This window comes from Gekko japonicus, unplaced genomic scaffold (assembly GCF_001447785.1).
Source record: "Gekko japonicus isolate JY-2015 unplaced genomic scaffold, Gekko_japonicus_V1.1 scaffold359, whole genome shotgun sequence".
NCBI classification, from domain to species: domain Eukaryota; kingdom Metazoa; phylum Chordata; class Lepidosauria; order Squamata; family Gekkonidae; genus Gekko; species Gekko japonicus.
This window is the reverse complement of record NW_015166431.1, coordinates 1,133,209-1,149,502: the sequence shown is the minus strand read 5'-3', so window position 1 is coordinate 1,149,502 and position 16,294 is coordinate 1,133,209. Positions and strand designations below refer to the sequence as shown.

At 43.3% G+C, this 16,294-nt stretch overlaps 1 protein-coding gene across 1 annotated transcript in view; it reads left to right on the top strand.

Annotated features, from left to right (window-relative positions):
- EPAS1 (endothelial PAS domain protein 1) overlaps positions 1-16,294 on the top strand; it is a 72,255-nt gene that overhangs the window by 22,199 nt on the left and 33,762 nt on the right. Inside the window, exons 3-6 of the mRNA XM_015411852.1 lie at positions 6,413-6,564; positions 8,521-8,605; positions 9,033-9,151; positions 9,243-9,445. Coding sequence (XP_015267338.1) covers positions 6,413-6,564; positions 8,521-8,605; positions 9,033-9,151; positions 9,243-9,445 — 559 coding nt within the window. The remainder of the gene's footprint in view (positions 1-6,412; positions 6,565-8,520; positions 8,606-9,032; positions 9,152-9,242; positions 9,446-16,294) is intronic.

Below are 16,294 nucleotides of genomic sequence, written 5' to 3'. Positions count from 1 at the left end.
ATACCCCAAATTTGTAGAAAACTGGTTTCCTTTATTAGGTTATTTAACTTCTCACAATGAGGGTTCTAGAAAATTTGTTCATATGAACTTGCTTAATATCTGATTGTTTGGATAGTGTTTTGAATACATACTTATGTCCCACTTCTTAAATGTAACATAAATGAGAGGCAATTTTGTAAAAAAAAGGGGGGGTATGCCCTCCCCCCCAATTCAATGTCCAGACCAAACCCCTGCACCAAGAAACCCAACATAAGGGGCGTGCATTTCTTCCATGATGTCAACCCCCTCCACAAAGAGATTTCTGAGAAACATGACCCCTATGGGGGTAAATGTAGCTTAGAGTTCTGGTAAAACCTCAGGAGTTGACTTAACAGACGACTGCTTCTTAAATGTTGCCTGCTCCAGAGTGAGCTCACCAAGCAGCCTGGTGATCCTAGCACTTGAGGGTATAACCACCAATGTGGTCTACAGAGAGGTCCTTCGAGAGAAAAAACAAGTATGTATGTCTCACTTCATTTTTTACATTACAATATTCTCTATTAGAATTCCTACAACAAATGTTACATTTCAAACTTCACATCATCGGTATTATGATGATTTACAGAACTTAAATACCATAGCAAAGCACAGGTATCAGGCTAGTAATATATAATTATAAGCATAAAATACCAATCATTTAAAATACAATTAAAACGCTGGAACATAATCAAGAAAACAGGAGCACATTGTTTATCATATGCCTTAGGTGACCATATAATTCCCATACACACCAACTCAGTTTGGTCACTTTGTTGTACAGCGGGTACAGGCTAAGGCCAGGACACAGGCTGTGAGGTAGTAAAGCGAAGGTGGTAAAGCCAGGGCACAGGGACACTCCTTGGTGCATGATGTGGTTCCTTAGTCAAATGCCGGGTTGAAGAGCTCCATCTTGCAGGCCCTGCGGAACTGTAAAAGGGTAAAAGGTCTCGCAGGGCCCTGATCTCTTCCGGGAGCTCATTCCACCAGGATGGAGCCACCACTAAGAAGGCCCTGTCCCTGGTCATTGCCAGCCTAGCATCCTTGGAGCTTGGAAGGGCCAACCAGTTTTGCACCCCTGAATGCGGTGCTCTCCAGGGAACATGTGGGGAAAGGTGATCCCTCAGGTATGCCAGACCCTGACCATACAGGGCTTTAAAGGTTACAACCAGCATTTTGAAACGAATCTGGTATGCTATCAACAACCAGTGCAGTGCCTTCAGTACAGGCTGGATGTGCTCCCGCATGGGGGTACTCATCAGCAGCCTGGCTGCCGCATTCTGCACTAGTTACAGCTTCCGGATTTGAGACAAGGGCAGCCCCATGTAGTGTTCTTTGTTTTAACTGATGTATGCACATTGACTCACACTACGGTAACCTCAAAGCTAGATAACTGTAAGATATTCTGTATGGGACAGTCCTTGGACAACTTACAGACTTGGTGCAGGATGTGGCAGTTCAATTATTGTCTGAAGCTGGCTGCTTTTGCATATATTATTCCCATAGTAAAATCTTTGCTTTGATTACCTGATTGTTTCCAAGTTCTATTTAAAATTGCTGGTTGGTACCTGCAAATCCTTCAAGACATGGGTTCCACACACTGAAGGACCATCTTTCCAGGTATGAACTCATGCAAAAACTCTAGTCACCCCAGTAGCAACTCTGTGCATCCCCTCATGCGGGCAAGCAAGGTCATGCGGGGGGGGGGGCAGTCCCCCTGTTTTGTGGAACAATCTTCCTGAGACGCCACCTTCATGGCATTCTGGAGGGCATTTGAAGATGCATAGTTTCTGTGTACAGTTGCTGTTTGTGTCTGGTTTTATCTTTGTGTATGTTTTGGTTGTGTTATGAAATGTGAGATTTTTGTTTTTGGTATGATGCTGCTTTCAGTCCCATTCTATTGAAAAACAGGTTATAAGCATTTAAAACAAATAAGACTGTAAATCACCTTGAACTTTCTGGAAAGCAGAAAGAAGTGTAGGTGGGGAAAGGAATGGGCAGATGCAGTCTCAGAGCTGTAGACTTGCATATCATGGACATTTTTGTTCCAAAGCAGTGTTGGTAAAATATATATATTGCTACATAAAATAGCCACATTTTGGCTTCTCCAAGTTTCAGTGGGCTTCAGATGTGTGATATATTTTGTACTGTTACCTGGCCATGCACTGCAGAAGGTTTGCTCATGGCTGTCTCGGAGTTGGTGGGCTTACAATTTGCCACTTCACTGGGAAATGAGTGCCTGCATCTCACCACTGTAGGACTTCAAGAAGAACTACCTACATGCCTTATTATGTCATTACGTAGGTTAAGACTAGGGATGAATGAACACCCACCAGTCTGATTCACACCCTGTTTGTCAGTTGCAAATAAAGGCATGATTTTTTGGTGATCAGTTTGACAGTTCATTGATCTATTTGTGGCTGTTTGACACGTTGTTTAACTGTATCCCTTACTAACCATGCAGTTCGGTGCAATTGGCTTTTCATGCATGCAGGTTCTCACGCAGTCTGATTGAGGTCTACCACCTCCCTATCCTTGCAGCATAACTGCTCTGCTTGGTAGGCAATTACTTAAATAGACAATTAGATCACTTAAAAATCATATAAAACATTCATCAATAAATGCTGTGTCTTGATAAAACCCTACCCTTCAGTGTTTGGGTGAGGGGTCCTTAGTGATGGTAATGGCTGCCAGTCGGTTTCAATGAGTAGTGCAGCTCCGGGTGATGCAAACTATTTGGGATTACTCATAAATCATATCAATAAGTCATTGATTATTGTTTTTAATGTCTATTATTGTGTTTTAGATTTTTAACAGTATTTATTGTATTATTAATATGATGTAGCCCGTCCAGAGCCCACTTTCGGAATGGGCAGGCTATAAATACAAATAATAAATAAATAAATGATAAATGCTGTGTTATAGTAATCCTACCCTTCAGTGTTTGGCTAAGTACTAGGGTTGCCAACAGTTGATCACCAGCCTACAGAGATCAGTTCCCTTGGAGATAATGGCTGCTTTTGAGTGTTGACTCAATGGAATTATACCCTACCTGTCACAGCCACCCCCACTACCACCAAAATCTCCAGGAATTTCCCAATCCAGAGTTCACAGCTGTACTAAGTAGTCCTTAGTGATACTAATGGCTGCCAGTCAGCTTGAACCAACAGCGTCCCTGTGCATGCACAGTTTTGTGAAAACCTGATGCAAACCAGTTTGGCGAGCATTCTTGGCTGCATGGTACCAACCAAACAGACTGAGTTATTGGCTCACGTCTGATTGCTACCTTCAAACATGGGAAGTTCAATCATCAGATATGTTCACAGTGAAATTCACAGCATCTCTAGTTCAGACAAGCTGGCTATCCTTCTGAATATTTATCCTTCTAACCAGTGTTCCCTCTAAGCTGAGTTTGTGTGAGCAAGCTCACAGTTTTTTAGCCTCCAGCTTGCACATTTTTGTCTTAGCTCAGGCAGGATGGCTCCGGAGCAAACTAATTGATGCAGTAGCCAAATCGCTCGCTCACAACTGTAATGCCAGTAACTCACAAAGTAGCATTTTTGCTCACAAGGCTCCACAGCTTAGAGGGAACATTGCTTCTAACTACTTCTTTGCACCACTGAATGTCCACTGCAAACAGGAGACCTTAATTAAGAAAATCTCTTGTTTCTAATATGTCTTTGTCAAAGGAGGTGCATGTTTATAACGCTGGTTACAAAATGTAATTAGAAAATGATTTGGACATGGCTGGAGGCAATAATAATCCTTTTAAGAACCCAGCCACAATAAAAGCTGGGTGAGCCTCCTGAGCTGTTTCCTTTTTCAGCTAAAGGCAACTCAGGTTCAAGTGACATTGAAATTCACATTCTATTCCCTCACTTTTCCTGCTTTTCACACTGTTTTCCTTCCTGCTCTACTCTGTCTGGTCCACATTTATAACTATATCTCTGACTTCAGAGAGGCCAAATTCTCCTCCCACAGAAGTGCATTTTGTACTTCAGTGTATCCCTACCATTGAAAATGTTTGCTTGTTGCCAATGCTAGGTTTAGGAGTGCTTGTGTGCCTAACATCATAAGAACTGCCCTGCAGTATTAAATCAAAGTTTCATTTTATCTCGTACTCTATCTCTAGTGGTTTGCAGCCAAATACCCCTAGGCAGGGCATGATTGGACAGCCAATCCCTGTTGCTTATCCCCAGCATCTGTTTACCAGCCACTGAACAGGGAGTGATTTTCTTTTGAAAAAAACTATTGTGGATAACAGTCATTGATTTATTGCACCCACTTATTTATCCACACCTTTTTAAAAAACGACATCTGATTTTTAGAAGCGATATTATGTTGCTGTAGCAACGAACTGGTTGTTTTTAGCAGTGTTTCTTTGCAAGAGATCTTCCTGAATTTCTAGCCCTTTGAGAGAACAATTTTGTCACTGCTGCCTTTGGGGAGCAGTAACCTGTGACTGCAGTAGACCATTGGTGCTGAGCAGTTAATTGCATCAGGTCTGTCCTCAATAGCAACTTGTGGTCCTCCTGGTAATCCTTATGCAAGCTCTCTGGTAAAGAGCCTTTCCAAGATGTCTGTGTGGGAAAGTAAATAGAATCTCCTGCAGTTACAGGTTAAGCATTTTGGTTTCTCGCCATTCCAAGGAATAAGTGGGTGACACCCACAACATCTTGTATTTGACCAGCATTGTTTTCAGACTAGAAATCTAATTGAGGATCTAAAGACAGGTGGGAACTGGAGTGGTAGAAAGGTTACATCTAACTGGAGCCATCAGCTCCTTTATTGAAAATACTGTTTCTGCCAGGGTGAAATTGTTTGTTATGCATCAATCACTGGGCTGCTATGAGAAACAGCTGCCCCCTGCTTAGGTCTTCTGCTGAGTTCTTCTTGTCCTATTCCATCATTTTATAGTAAAAATTGCATCATGTCCTGATCCCATCTCATTGTGGGTTTTCCCACTATTGCCATGGGCTGTGAGAGGATGATGAAACACATGGCAGATTGACGTCAGGGTGCATTGTATCCATTCACCAATGCTTTGTTTATTGTGACTTGTAATTCTTTCCTTGGTTCAGGCTAAATATCATGAGTCCCCTTTTCTCCTCCCCCCCTCATCATTGCATTGAGTCATACCAAGTTGTGATATCCTAAGTAGATTCTTTCCTTCCAAAAATGATTCAACCTTGCCAAAAATGTTTTGGGGTTTGTGTCTGTGTGTTTAAAAAGAAATAATAGTGCCCTTCCTGTGTATCTGCTTGCTGTTATATACAGAGCTGTCTCATTTACAATGGTATGGATGAAAAGATCTTTCTTCTCAATAATGGTTAAAATTACTTAGGTCATGATCTAGAGAACCACGTGAACTGTTCCCTGTGTCCATCGGGACTTGCTGATGTACAACAATTTTATTTGGAAACTTGGAGGAATTTCCAGTGCAGTTGGTGATACCACATTGTGGGAGGGTTGTACATGTCACGAGAAAACAAAGTCTTTCTGGATGCATGTATGATTTTAAGGCTGCAATCGTAAAACCATTTTCTTGAGAGTAAGCCCCATGGGATTGGAAGAGATAAAGTGGGATAGAAATGTTTTAAGCAAATTGAATAAAATGACATCTGGGTAGACTCGCTTCAGATTAGTCACAGAATCACCCTTTCCTTTCCAAGGAAGAGGAGAGAGAATGAGTCTGTATAACACTGAATACTGTTATAGTGATGTATTTATTGTTCTTCTGAATATGCTAATTACCAAATTTAGAATAAAGGTATATTGCTTTTCATTTGTTTGCTAAGTAGAGTTTATTTCATAATCTTATTATTCTCTCCTGTTTCATTAACTAAAACTTTGTATGCACCTTTATATAGCAATGAAAAAAAGATGATTATGGAACAATTTTGTCAGATCACTATTCCTTTTTGGTGAACCCCTGGTTTTGGCCCAATACGTACATGTAGTTGCAGCTAGGTACTCCGTTCTATCGCTGACCAGCTGCCTTTGGGCCTGGGGAAGAGGAAGTTAAGAGGATTCAGTCCTGTGCCCTGGTCCTTCTCCCAAACAGCTGATTGGTTCTAGTACTGATTTTTCTGACTGAGGCTGTCTTGCATGCAGTCCCATGCCCTGGATCAGGCCAGGAAATGCACACAGAGCATCATTTCATGCATGTGCTTCCTTATTCAGTGGAGGGTGTGGGTCCTGGTTCTGTATGTGTGTGAGTCCCGCAAGAATATTGTCTGGACTGTAATGACAACTATTGCATACTCTTGTTCTTGTTAAAAAGTGTAATCAACAGAACAGAACACAAAATTCATCCAGTGTGACTTTGGGAAGCACCAGTTCTGATTTTCCTCTTTTGCTCGATTTCTTTCCCACTCGCCCCTCAATTTTCTTTCAGTCTGCACTGACACCGAGACTGAAATTGAGACGGATCAGCAAATGGACAACTTGTACCTGAAGGCTTTGGAGGGATTTATTACTGTGATCACACAGGATGGAGACATGATCTTTTTGTCAGAGAACATCAGCAAATACATGGGTCTGACACAGGTAAAAGCATCTTCTCACGTAGCCATCTGGATAATATAACTTTTGCTTCTCCCTTTTGTTTCTCAGTGTAGCTAATTTGAAGAAATGTGATTTTTAAGAGAAGCTTCTTGCAAGTCTCAGGGCTCCAGAAGTGAGGTATATTGTGATTTTCCAATCTGTATCCAAGCGAAGGTCCTGACCTGGATAGCCCAGGCTGTCCCACCTCTGAATGCCTCTTGCCTTGAAATCCCTGAGGGGTAGCCATAAGTCAGCTGTGACTTGATGGCAAAAAACAACAACAAATCCAAATGAAAAGGATGGTTCTATTAGTGGATTAGGGATGCTATGGGACCAACACTTTCAGAGCCAATAGCAGAGCACACTATCTCTGCAGCATGAGAACTAAAAGCAGACCCATCATCCTTTGGTGCCTCTGGCTCTTGATCCAGCCAGGAACGTGTGCTGCTTCCCTGGTTTAGAGTAGGGGATGATAGTTTCATTTGCAGAAGGCTTGATTCTCAGTGTCTTGTAGACAGACCCCTGCATGAGACTCAAGTCAGCTTAGCTTTGTTCCCTCTAAGCTGAGTTAGTGTGAGCTAGCTCGCAGTCTTTTAGCCTCTGGCTCACACATTTTTGTCTCTGCTCAGGAAGGGATGGCTCCAGAGCAAACTAACTGATGCAGTAGCCAAATCACTCGCTCACAACTTTAATGCCAGTAGCTCACCAAGTAGAATTTTTCCTCACGAGACTCCACAGCTTAGAGGGAGCATTGCTTGTGACCCACTGACTGAGCCATTGCCTACTGCATGGTGCAGCTGACAAGAGCTGCTGTGGTTTTGTGACCTATAAAGCTATATGCAGCCAGCCTGGAGGCCCTTGATTTAACCCTCCTGTTTTCCCTTAGGAGCTTCAGACTGCACACAGAGCAGTTGTCAAGCACCTAGCAGGCCAAGTAAGTGGCTGGTAGGCTGCTTTTTTTGTCTGGTAGATTGTTATTTGTATAGCCCCAGTTAGTAAGAGAGTTAGAAAGAGATAACATGACTAGGCCGTTTGGGATAATTGCCTCCCCCCCCCCCAGCCAAAGTGCCTCATCTGTACAATGGGATCAATAACAATCCACTTACAGAACTGTTAATGTGATAGTGACAAAAGGAAAATAAAGATTTGAAAGCACTTTGAATATAAAAAATGTTTTATACATTGTCAACGGTAGTGAGGGTAACAGTAAAGTATGGGTAGAAGGATTACTATGCTTCTTATCGAATCTGTCAGTTAAAATGCCAAGGTGAGTTCTCCATTAAGTAGTATACATTGTGCTGCATCGCATTATGTGTATCTGTATCTCCCTGTTGATTCTGTTCCATTTTTTCACACTCCATGTCACTCCAGATGAAATTAAATGTTTGAAGAGGTCTGATCTGCTACCACTCTGTGTTTCCAGTTTAAACAGAATGTATGATATGAACTGATCGTGTGATGTGTTGCCATGTACCCCTCCTCATTGGCAACCAATGATATAGAGTTGCCAGAGGGCCATTACCCACAATGGCATCCTTTTACGAGTTGTGTTCAGCTACAGGTTACAAGAAAAATGAAAGACAGAGAAGAGCAAAGCGGCAACAGTTTTAGTCTGATATGGTCCTTGTGAGGACAAAATAAATTTTTGTTTGTAACTCTTCCTCAACCTTTAGAGGAGGATGGGAGATAACATATACATTTAAAAAGCCTTTTATTTATTTAAGAATCTGTATCCTGCCTTTTATTTCAAAACACAGTGGTTCAGAACCAAGCAAGAAAATAAATATCGGTATTTACAAAAATTAAAAAGCTAAAGCTCAGACGCACCTGCCATAAACATTACTTTAACTTCTTTCATAGATTAAAATTCATTTGTAGAGTATGTTCACAGTGTAAATAATGTTGCAGTATTACATTTTATTTCTAAGTCCCTCTTTTGTCTGACTTACTCTCAAACAGGTGGAATTGACTGGACACAGCATTTTTGATTTCACCCATCCATGTGATCACGAAGAAATTCGAGAAAACTTGAGCCTGAAAAATGGTAATTTAAAAAAATGCAGAGGAGACAGGGCAAAAGGAAATATGGAGACTTCTCTTAAAGAACCTGTTGTAATGTGGAGACAGTCACCTCTCTCATGTGTATGTTAGTGTCTGTTCAATTGTTACGTAGCCCAAGTACTGTACATCTAGGGGAGCCTTTGACCTCTCCTTCTCCTGTACACTTTGCCACAAATCGATGGTAACAAATATGCCAGAAAATTGATACCAGTCTTCTAGCAAGATCTACCTCATAGGATCAGGGAGGTCATGACTTCAAATAAACATGTGATCCCCTAGCTCCACAAATAAAACTAATGAGAGTGGAAATGGTTTCATGGGCTAGGCAAGAGTAAGAGGGGTGGATTTTTAAGAAGAGTGCAGTAAAAATATTTCAAGTAAAAATATTATCTTTTCCAAATTTTTCCTAGGTCCAGGCTTTGGGAAAAAAAATAAAGAGATGTCCATGGAACGTGACTTCTTTATGAGAATGAAATGCACGGTTACCAACAGAGGTAGAACAGTCAATCTGAAATCTGCCACATGGAAGGTAACCGTGTTTACCTATGTTGGCTGACATGTTCAACTTGTTTACCATAGAAGGATTCCTAAATACTACAAATGAACTCTTTACATTTCAGGTTTTGCACTGCACTGGGCAAATGAAGGTCTATAATACATGCCCTCCACATGCCCTGTGTGGCTATAAGGAGCCTCTCTTATCCTGCCTCATATTAATGTGTGAGCCTATTCAGCACCCTTCCAACACTGATATTCCACTGGATAGCAAGACATTCCTGAGCCGTCATAGCATGGACATGAAATTCACCTACTGCGATGACAGGTATAATTACTCATTGTGTAACCTCAGCAGCATGATGAAAATATTCTATATCTACTTTCTCCACCCCATGTGTGATGTTATAAACCCCTGTTGTGTTCCCACCATCATTGTTCTTTCTCTAAACTGGAAAGCCCCAGACTCCCCAGCTTTTCCTCATAGGAAAGGTGCTTCAATGCCTCAATCATCTTACTTGACCTCCTCTGGATGTTTTCCAGCTCTGCAATATTTGTTTGAGGTATGGTAGCAGCAACATGTTGACAGCAATGTACTAAGAAGATATTCTATGTAAATTCATGTTATTCATGAGAAGAAACTGCTGCATTTGTTGAGTTCTTGGTCCAGGCTGCATGGCACAGCTAGTGGGTTACATTTGGTATGGTGGGTCACAAGTTGTACAGGCCCAAAGCAGTGACTTAAATAAATGTTTAAGGTCTTTTTGGTAAGAAAAAACAACCATCTGGGATATCAAAGAATCTCAGTCAGCTCTGTGCAATATGACCCACCCTGCCAAATGCATGTCAACAACTCTATTAGGTGCTTGGCAATGACCACACTTTTGCAGCTCTTCTAGAAGGCAAGAATTTGGAAATGGCGTTCAGGAGACCTTTTCAATCTAAAAACTTCTATAATGCCCCTCTTCCTCTAGAGTAATAGCATAAGCCAAATAACCAAGTGTAACGATGTGAGACTAGAGATATAGCTTGATGATGTCATCCTTTCATGCTTAAATAAAGGATGGTTAAGAAACAGTAAAGAAATACATCCCACATTCCCTTCCAAATGGTCAAGCCCAGTTCCTATGAACCTCTGAAAAGGACTCATGTCTCAGTTTAATGCATCTCATTGGGTGTGGTAAGAATAAAATGGGATCACCCATGAATGCTGTCCTAAGCACCAGGGAGGGGGAGAAAGTCACAATGGTGAAAAACAAAATAAGATAAATCCCCTTCCCCAAACTGGCATATTTTGAGCTAAAAACCCTTTAATTCAAGCAGATCTGCTTCCTGCATTAGGGCTGCACCATGCAAACCTATTCAAAGTATGTATTCTCTGACATCAGCTTCCTCGTGTTCAGTGGGACAAGTAGGTGCAGCCTGGATTTAAAAAAAAAAAAAATGAAAGGGGAAGCAATGGCCTGGCCTAAACAACTTCAGTTGGTGACAAAGTTGAAAGGCGTTGAGGGAAAGGATATATGCCAGTCAGATAAGGGTTTTACTCCTCAGGAAAGGATATGGAGGAGCAGAAAGGAAGGAGGGGACAGCGAGAGAGAAAGAGAAATGGGAATGAGAAGAAAAGAAGAGAATGAAAGCTGAACTGAGTCAGCAAAAACATAGACATGGAGATGGTGGAATGGTCTTATTTGATGCTGGTTGAATGAAGAGAGGGCAGGGAATATACAGTAGATGATTCCCCCAGAGCGTGATGAAGAGGATTCTGGGGACAACAAAGATAGGGAACCAGGCCCCTCTGAGGAGAAAAAGCTGGGCCCTGTTAACGTTTCCCAAGTAATTGCGGGGGTCTACCCTCTGTGATTGTATGTTGGCCAGTAACACACCAGTCCTTGGAGACAATCTTGTACACAATGCTGGTTTGGGGTATCTGTGTTTGTACCTAATTTGCATTAAGCAGTCTTGCCTATGTGCCTGTGTGGCTGTGCCAGGTAGAAGAGACATCTCTTGTGGTCTCTAATATTGTCCTCCAGTCCCAACGTAGTCCTTTCAGTTATAATGTTTTGCCAGTCAGACAGAGTCATGTAACCTAAATAAAGTTACATTATTTTATTATGATGTTGGTGAGACAAGTTGGCATCCAGTCAATAAACAGAACTTGTGTAATGTATCTCATTACTTGTTTTGCTCACTGTCAGAATAAGTAAAGCTTGTGTAATGGATATCCTTAATAGTTTTACTCACTGTGAGATTATGGAATTCAGGTTGCTGAAGGGTTTCTTTTGTGACTGGTGATGATAATGTATTACCAAGTGGTGCTGGGAATAAGTTTATTGCCCAGTCCCACTGCACTGCATTTTTTTTTAAAAAAAACTAAATAGAGGCATTAGGATTCCTGTCTCCTCCCCTCCCTTTTCATGGCACCAAAACTAGTGCTGCAGATTTTTAAAAATCTTCTTTCTGGGTTAATGGAAATGTCCCACTGAAAGCAGAAATAATCCTCCTCCCAAACTTCTGATACGAGAACGATGAATGTAAGTAATAGTGGAAGGATTCGGACTGACCATTATACAAGTGGCTTTAACTAGGCATTTAACTCAAGTGGAAATTGAAATCCACTGTTCCCAGGTTGAGTAATCAGGAAAGGGCAAAGTATCTTTCCCTGGTTTCAGACTAGTAAAGACCAGACATGTACCAAGCAGTGAAGGTGGGCACAACTCAGAAAAGAAAAGGAGCAGAAGGCGGTACTTCACTCTTTTGTTCCCAGCTGCATTTCTGTTGCTGTTCCTTCCCAAAGTTTCTTTTCCCCATCCAGAAATAGGCCTGCTGGAACTGATTAAAAAAAAACTGGATACAGAGAGGGGATAGCACAGGAAAACCAGGAGGCAGGAAACGGTTAAGTTCCCCTCCTACTACTCCTCATTCCAAATTGTATCTCCCCTCACCCTAATTGCTATTCAGATCTTTGGCAGAGACCCAGGTGCCCAGATCCAGGTTTCTGAGCTGGTTCTGATTGTTCAGTCCTACCAGAAAGTGCTTGGGGGGGGGAGGAGGGATTAGAATAAAAAGCAACTGCAGTTAATGGCTAGATTAGCAGAGAAGGAGCTAGAGATGTTTGGCATTTGGATATCCAAGACAAGAGGCTGTATAAGAGAGAATGGCACTCTCCAGTCCACAGTACAGGGTATGCCATGCTTCAGTCTTCTGCCTTCTCCTGCTGTCCCTTCCCTTCTTCCAAGTGCTACTCTGGGACTGTGCTCACTCAGCTGTGCTGTACCTAGAGCTGCTGGGGGTTTTCCCACTCGCCTACCACTCTCTGTCTGTCTGCTTCTCCAGTCTGTTTGCCAGTGCTGCCCAGGGTATTTGCCCATTCCACAACATCAGCTGTCCTCTGCTCCACTGGGCCATTCACAATGCTGCCGTGATGGCATTTGCACTATTCAGGGTTCATGCACAGATTGCAGTCATTTCCTAATGCCTGGCACTGCTGCCCGGCTGTTGCTGTGTGTATTTTCCCCATCTGCTCAACTCTTTGGTTGGCATAGGCACTGGGAAGGGGTCAGAGGGATGAGGGAAACCTTGTGAAAAGTGGCTTGCCTTTTTCACATCTTTTGAAAGTGGAAAATGGCTATTCCTATTGACTTTAATGGAGTTCTAAATATTAACAGATTCTGGATTTTCTGAATTCTGAATCTGAATTCAGATTTCGTTGCTCGTGTACATTTCTAATATGCAGGGGTCTTTTTGGGCCGGAGCCCTCCGGAGCGCCGCTCCGGCAGCCCGTGTGGCGGCAAGCCCCGCCCCCGGGTCCCCGGAGCCCTGCCCCCGGGTTTCCCGAGCCACACGGGAGCGCTGCGGCTAGGGGGAGGCTGAGAGAGCCACATCCCCGGGTACCCTGAGCCGCGCGGGAGCGCTGCGGCTCAGGTGAGGCATGTAGAGCCCCGCCCCTGGGTTCCCCAAGACGCGCAGGAGCGCTGCGGCTCGGGCGAGGCCCGGAGAGCCCTGCCCCCGGGTTCACTGAGCCGCGCGGGAGCGCTTTGGCTCGGGCGAGGCCCGGAGAGCCCCACCCCGGGTCCCCCGAGCCGCGCGGGAGCCTTCTTCTCTTCTCTTTTTTCCTCCTTTCCCTGTTTCCCTCCTTCTTCCCTCCTCTTTCTTTCCCTCCTTCTTCCCTCCTCTTTCTTTCCCTCCTTCTTCCCTCCTCTTTCTTTCCCTCCTTCTTCCCTCCTCTTTCTTTCCCTCCTTCTTCCCTCCTCTTTCTTTCCCTCTTTCCTTCCTTCTTTCCTTCTCTCTACTCTCTCTCTTTCCTTCTGTCTTTCCTCCTTTGGCCCAACTCTAGTGAGAAGGGGTTTAAAGTTTAAACCCCTTCTCTCTTCGCTCCCCCCCCAAGGGAAGGGGAGGCTTTTGAAGATGCCTCCCCCTTTTGCTTCCCCTTCTGCCATCACTTCCGGTGATGTCAGGGGTGTGGCATATGCTAATAGCCCAGTAGCTCATTAGCATGCCATGTGCTAATGAGCTCCTGCAGCTCTTTTTCTACGAAAAGACCCCTGCTAATATGTATACTTTGCATTTCTCCCCAGTGGGGGACCCCAAGGATCTTACAGCATGGTTCTCCCCTCCTCCCTTTTATCCTTGCAATGACCTGTAAGGTAAGGTTAGACTGAGACAAAGAAGCTGAGATCACCCAGCGACCTCCCATGGCAGAATCCCTCCCAGATTCTGATCCAACATTGTAGCCACCACATGACATTGGCTCTCTGCTTCTATAAAGTACAAAAAAAAGTATCTAATGTACTTCCCTCTTATTCCTACACACTGAAGTGTCCTTATCTCCACTACACACACTTTTACCTCAGAAGCAGAAGAATGGAAACCTCTGTGAATGTACTTCTCTGCTTCCCCATCCTGGAAATGGTAAATCTTTCTCTCATGGCAATAAGTACACTGGAAGAGAGGTCTTTGCTCTTCTGTGGTTCTTGGGAATAGTCCAGAAGTTGAGTTGTGTCTTTAAAAGAGCAAGTTGTTTTTTCACTCTGTTACTGAAAACAGAAGAGGAAATTGAGCATATTGTGAGTCTGTTAGAAGAAATAATTAATTTGTTGGTCTTAAAGGTGCCACTGGACTCAAACTTTGTTCTACTGCTTCAGACCAACATGGCTACCCACCTGGATCTAATTAATTTTCAGTACCAGATTTTACTGCCTTTCTATCGTAATGATTGTCAAAATAGTCCATCGTCACTATCAGGGCTAGTTTGGGGCAGGAACGCACAGGAATGGAGTTCCGGCTGGCTTCAGAGTTGGACACGCCCACTACAGCCAAAACTTCTGTGTGCGTGGCTACAGAGGAAAGGCAGTTTAAACCACCTTCCCTTCCCTTCCCTTCAAAGGGGAGCTTGCCTGGGTTCCCCACAGCCGCGGGGCACTGAGCAAACCAAGGGAAGGCATGGGGTGTGGCCTAATATGCTAATGTCCTTTGCTGTCAGGGGTGTGGCCTAATAGGCTAATGAGTTTCTGCTGTTGGGTGTGGCCTATTATGCTAATGAGTTCCTGCTGGGCTTTTTCTACAAAAAAAGCCCTGGTCACCATGCTTTTAAAACAATATATACTGAAATAGCAATGAATTACAAACTACAAGAAGCAAATACAAAACAATGTAGAATAGCACATTTTAAAAAAAGGAACCATCTTAGAGTTCCAAAGAATTGCCAAGTAAAATAAAGCAGACAAGGCACAATGAAAATTAATAAGTCAAGGAAGTGAGACAGCCGTATCTCAGTAGGGAGGGGTGTTTGAATATCTATCTCTCTATTACCTGTTTCCTGCCCTTCCTCCAAGGAACTCAGGGCAGTATACAAGGTTATTCCCTCCTCAATTTTGCCCTCACAGGTAAGTTACTATTGAATGTTTTAATTGGTTTATTGATACCTATGGAATATTTTGTGACCTGCATTGGGGGGAATGGGCTACAGGTATTTTAAACAAATAAAAAAATAAATATGCAGCTTAGCATTGCCAGATCCTACCTGGCAGCCAGCAGGAGATCATTGGTCCTTTCTAGGATCTCCTGCTGTGCGTGCAGTGCAATGACATCACCCAGAAGTGACATCATCACATTGCCGACATCAGGGGGATGACGCTCTGGTTTTAGGGCAAAACTTTATGGTTTGTAGCTAATGTTACCATAGAGTTTTGCCTAAAAACTAGAGCATCACCATGCAACATTGGCGACATGATGATATCACTTCTGGGTGACATCATCACATTGCCTTTTGGGCCCATTAATGACAGGATTTCCCCCCACCGGTCAGCTGGCCAGTGGCAGGGAAGTGCCCCACAAAAGCAGGATTTCCCCCACCCCTGGTGAGGGTCTGGCAACCCTGATGTGACTGTTGCTTCAAGCTTAGAGACAGAATAAGATTGCTGAAGATTTAATCAGTTCTCCTTGTAGAGAAAATGTGGCAAACGTCACCTTAGCATAAGGAATGTATACAAGGCCCTGACCTGGATAGCCCAGGATAACCCAATCTCAAAAGCAAAGCAGTGTCAGTCTTGGCTAGTATTTGGAAAGCTGACCTCCAAGGAATACCAAGGTTGTGACACAGAGGCGGGCATTAGCAAACCACCTCTGAAACATCTCTAGCCTTAAAAACAAGTCTAACTCACCACCACCGGGATCTTGTGCAGTTCCGCAGGGCCTGCAAGACGGAGCTCTTTCGCCAGGCTTTCACATAGGGGCCGCCGCTGCCACCACCACCAACGGTGGCAAAACTACCGGGTCGTGGGATCGCCCTGGGAATGCCCAGCCACATGTGATTTTAACAACGTGGATTGGTATGAAAGATCAACTGGACAGCGAGACCCCAATGGGGCCGGTTGGAAAATAACCACTCAAGACCATCTTGATTGAAAGCACTTTATTATTGTTATTAGTGTTTTACTGTAATTGAAATTGTGATTTTAGTGTTTTATTGAGTTTTATATATGGGCTCGCACCCTCTGTAAGCCGCCCTGAGCCCACTTGCAGGGAGGGCGGGGTAAAAATGCTTAAAATAAATAAATAAATAAATAAAATAGTAGTGCATAATGCTAAATAGCTAGATCTTCTGGCTGCCTGTCAATCTTAGGATCTCCTGGCTATTCTACACGCAATGTTATATGCAGGGCTATTTTTGGGCAGGAAT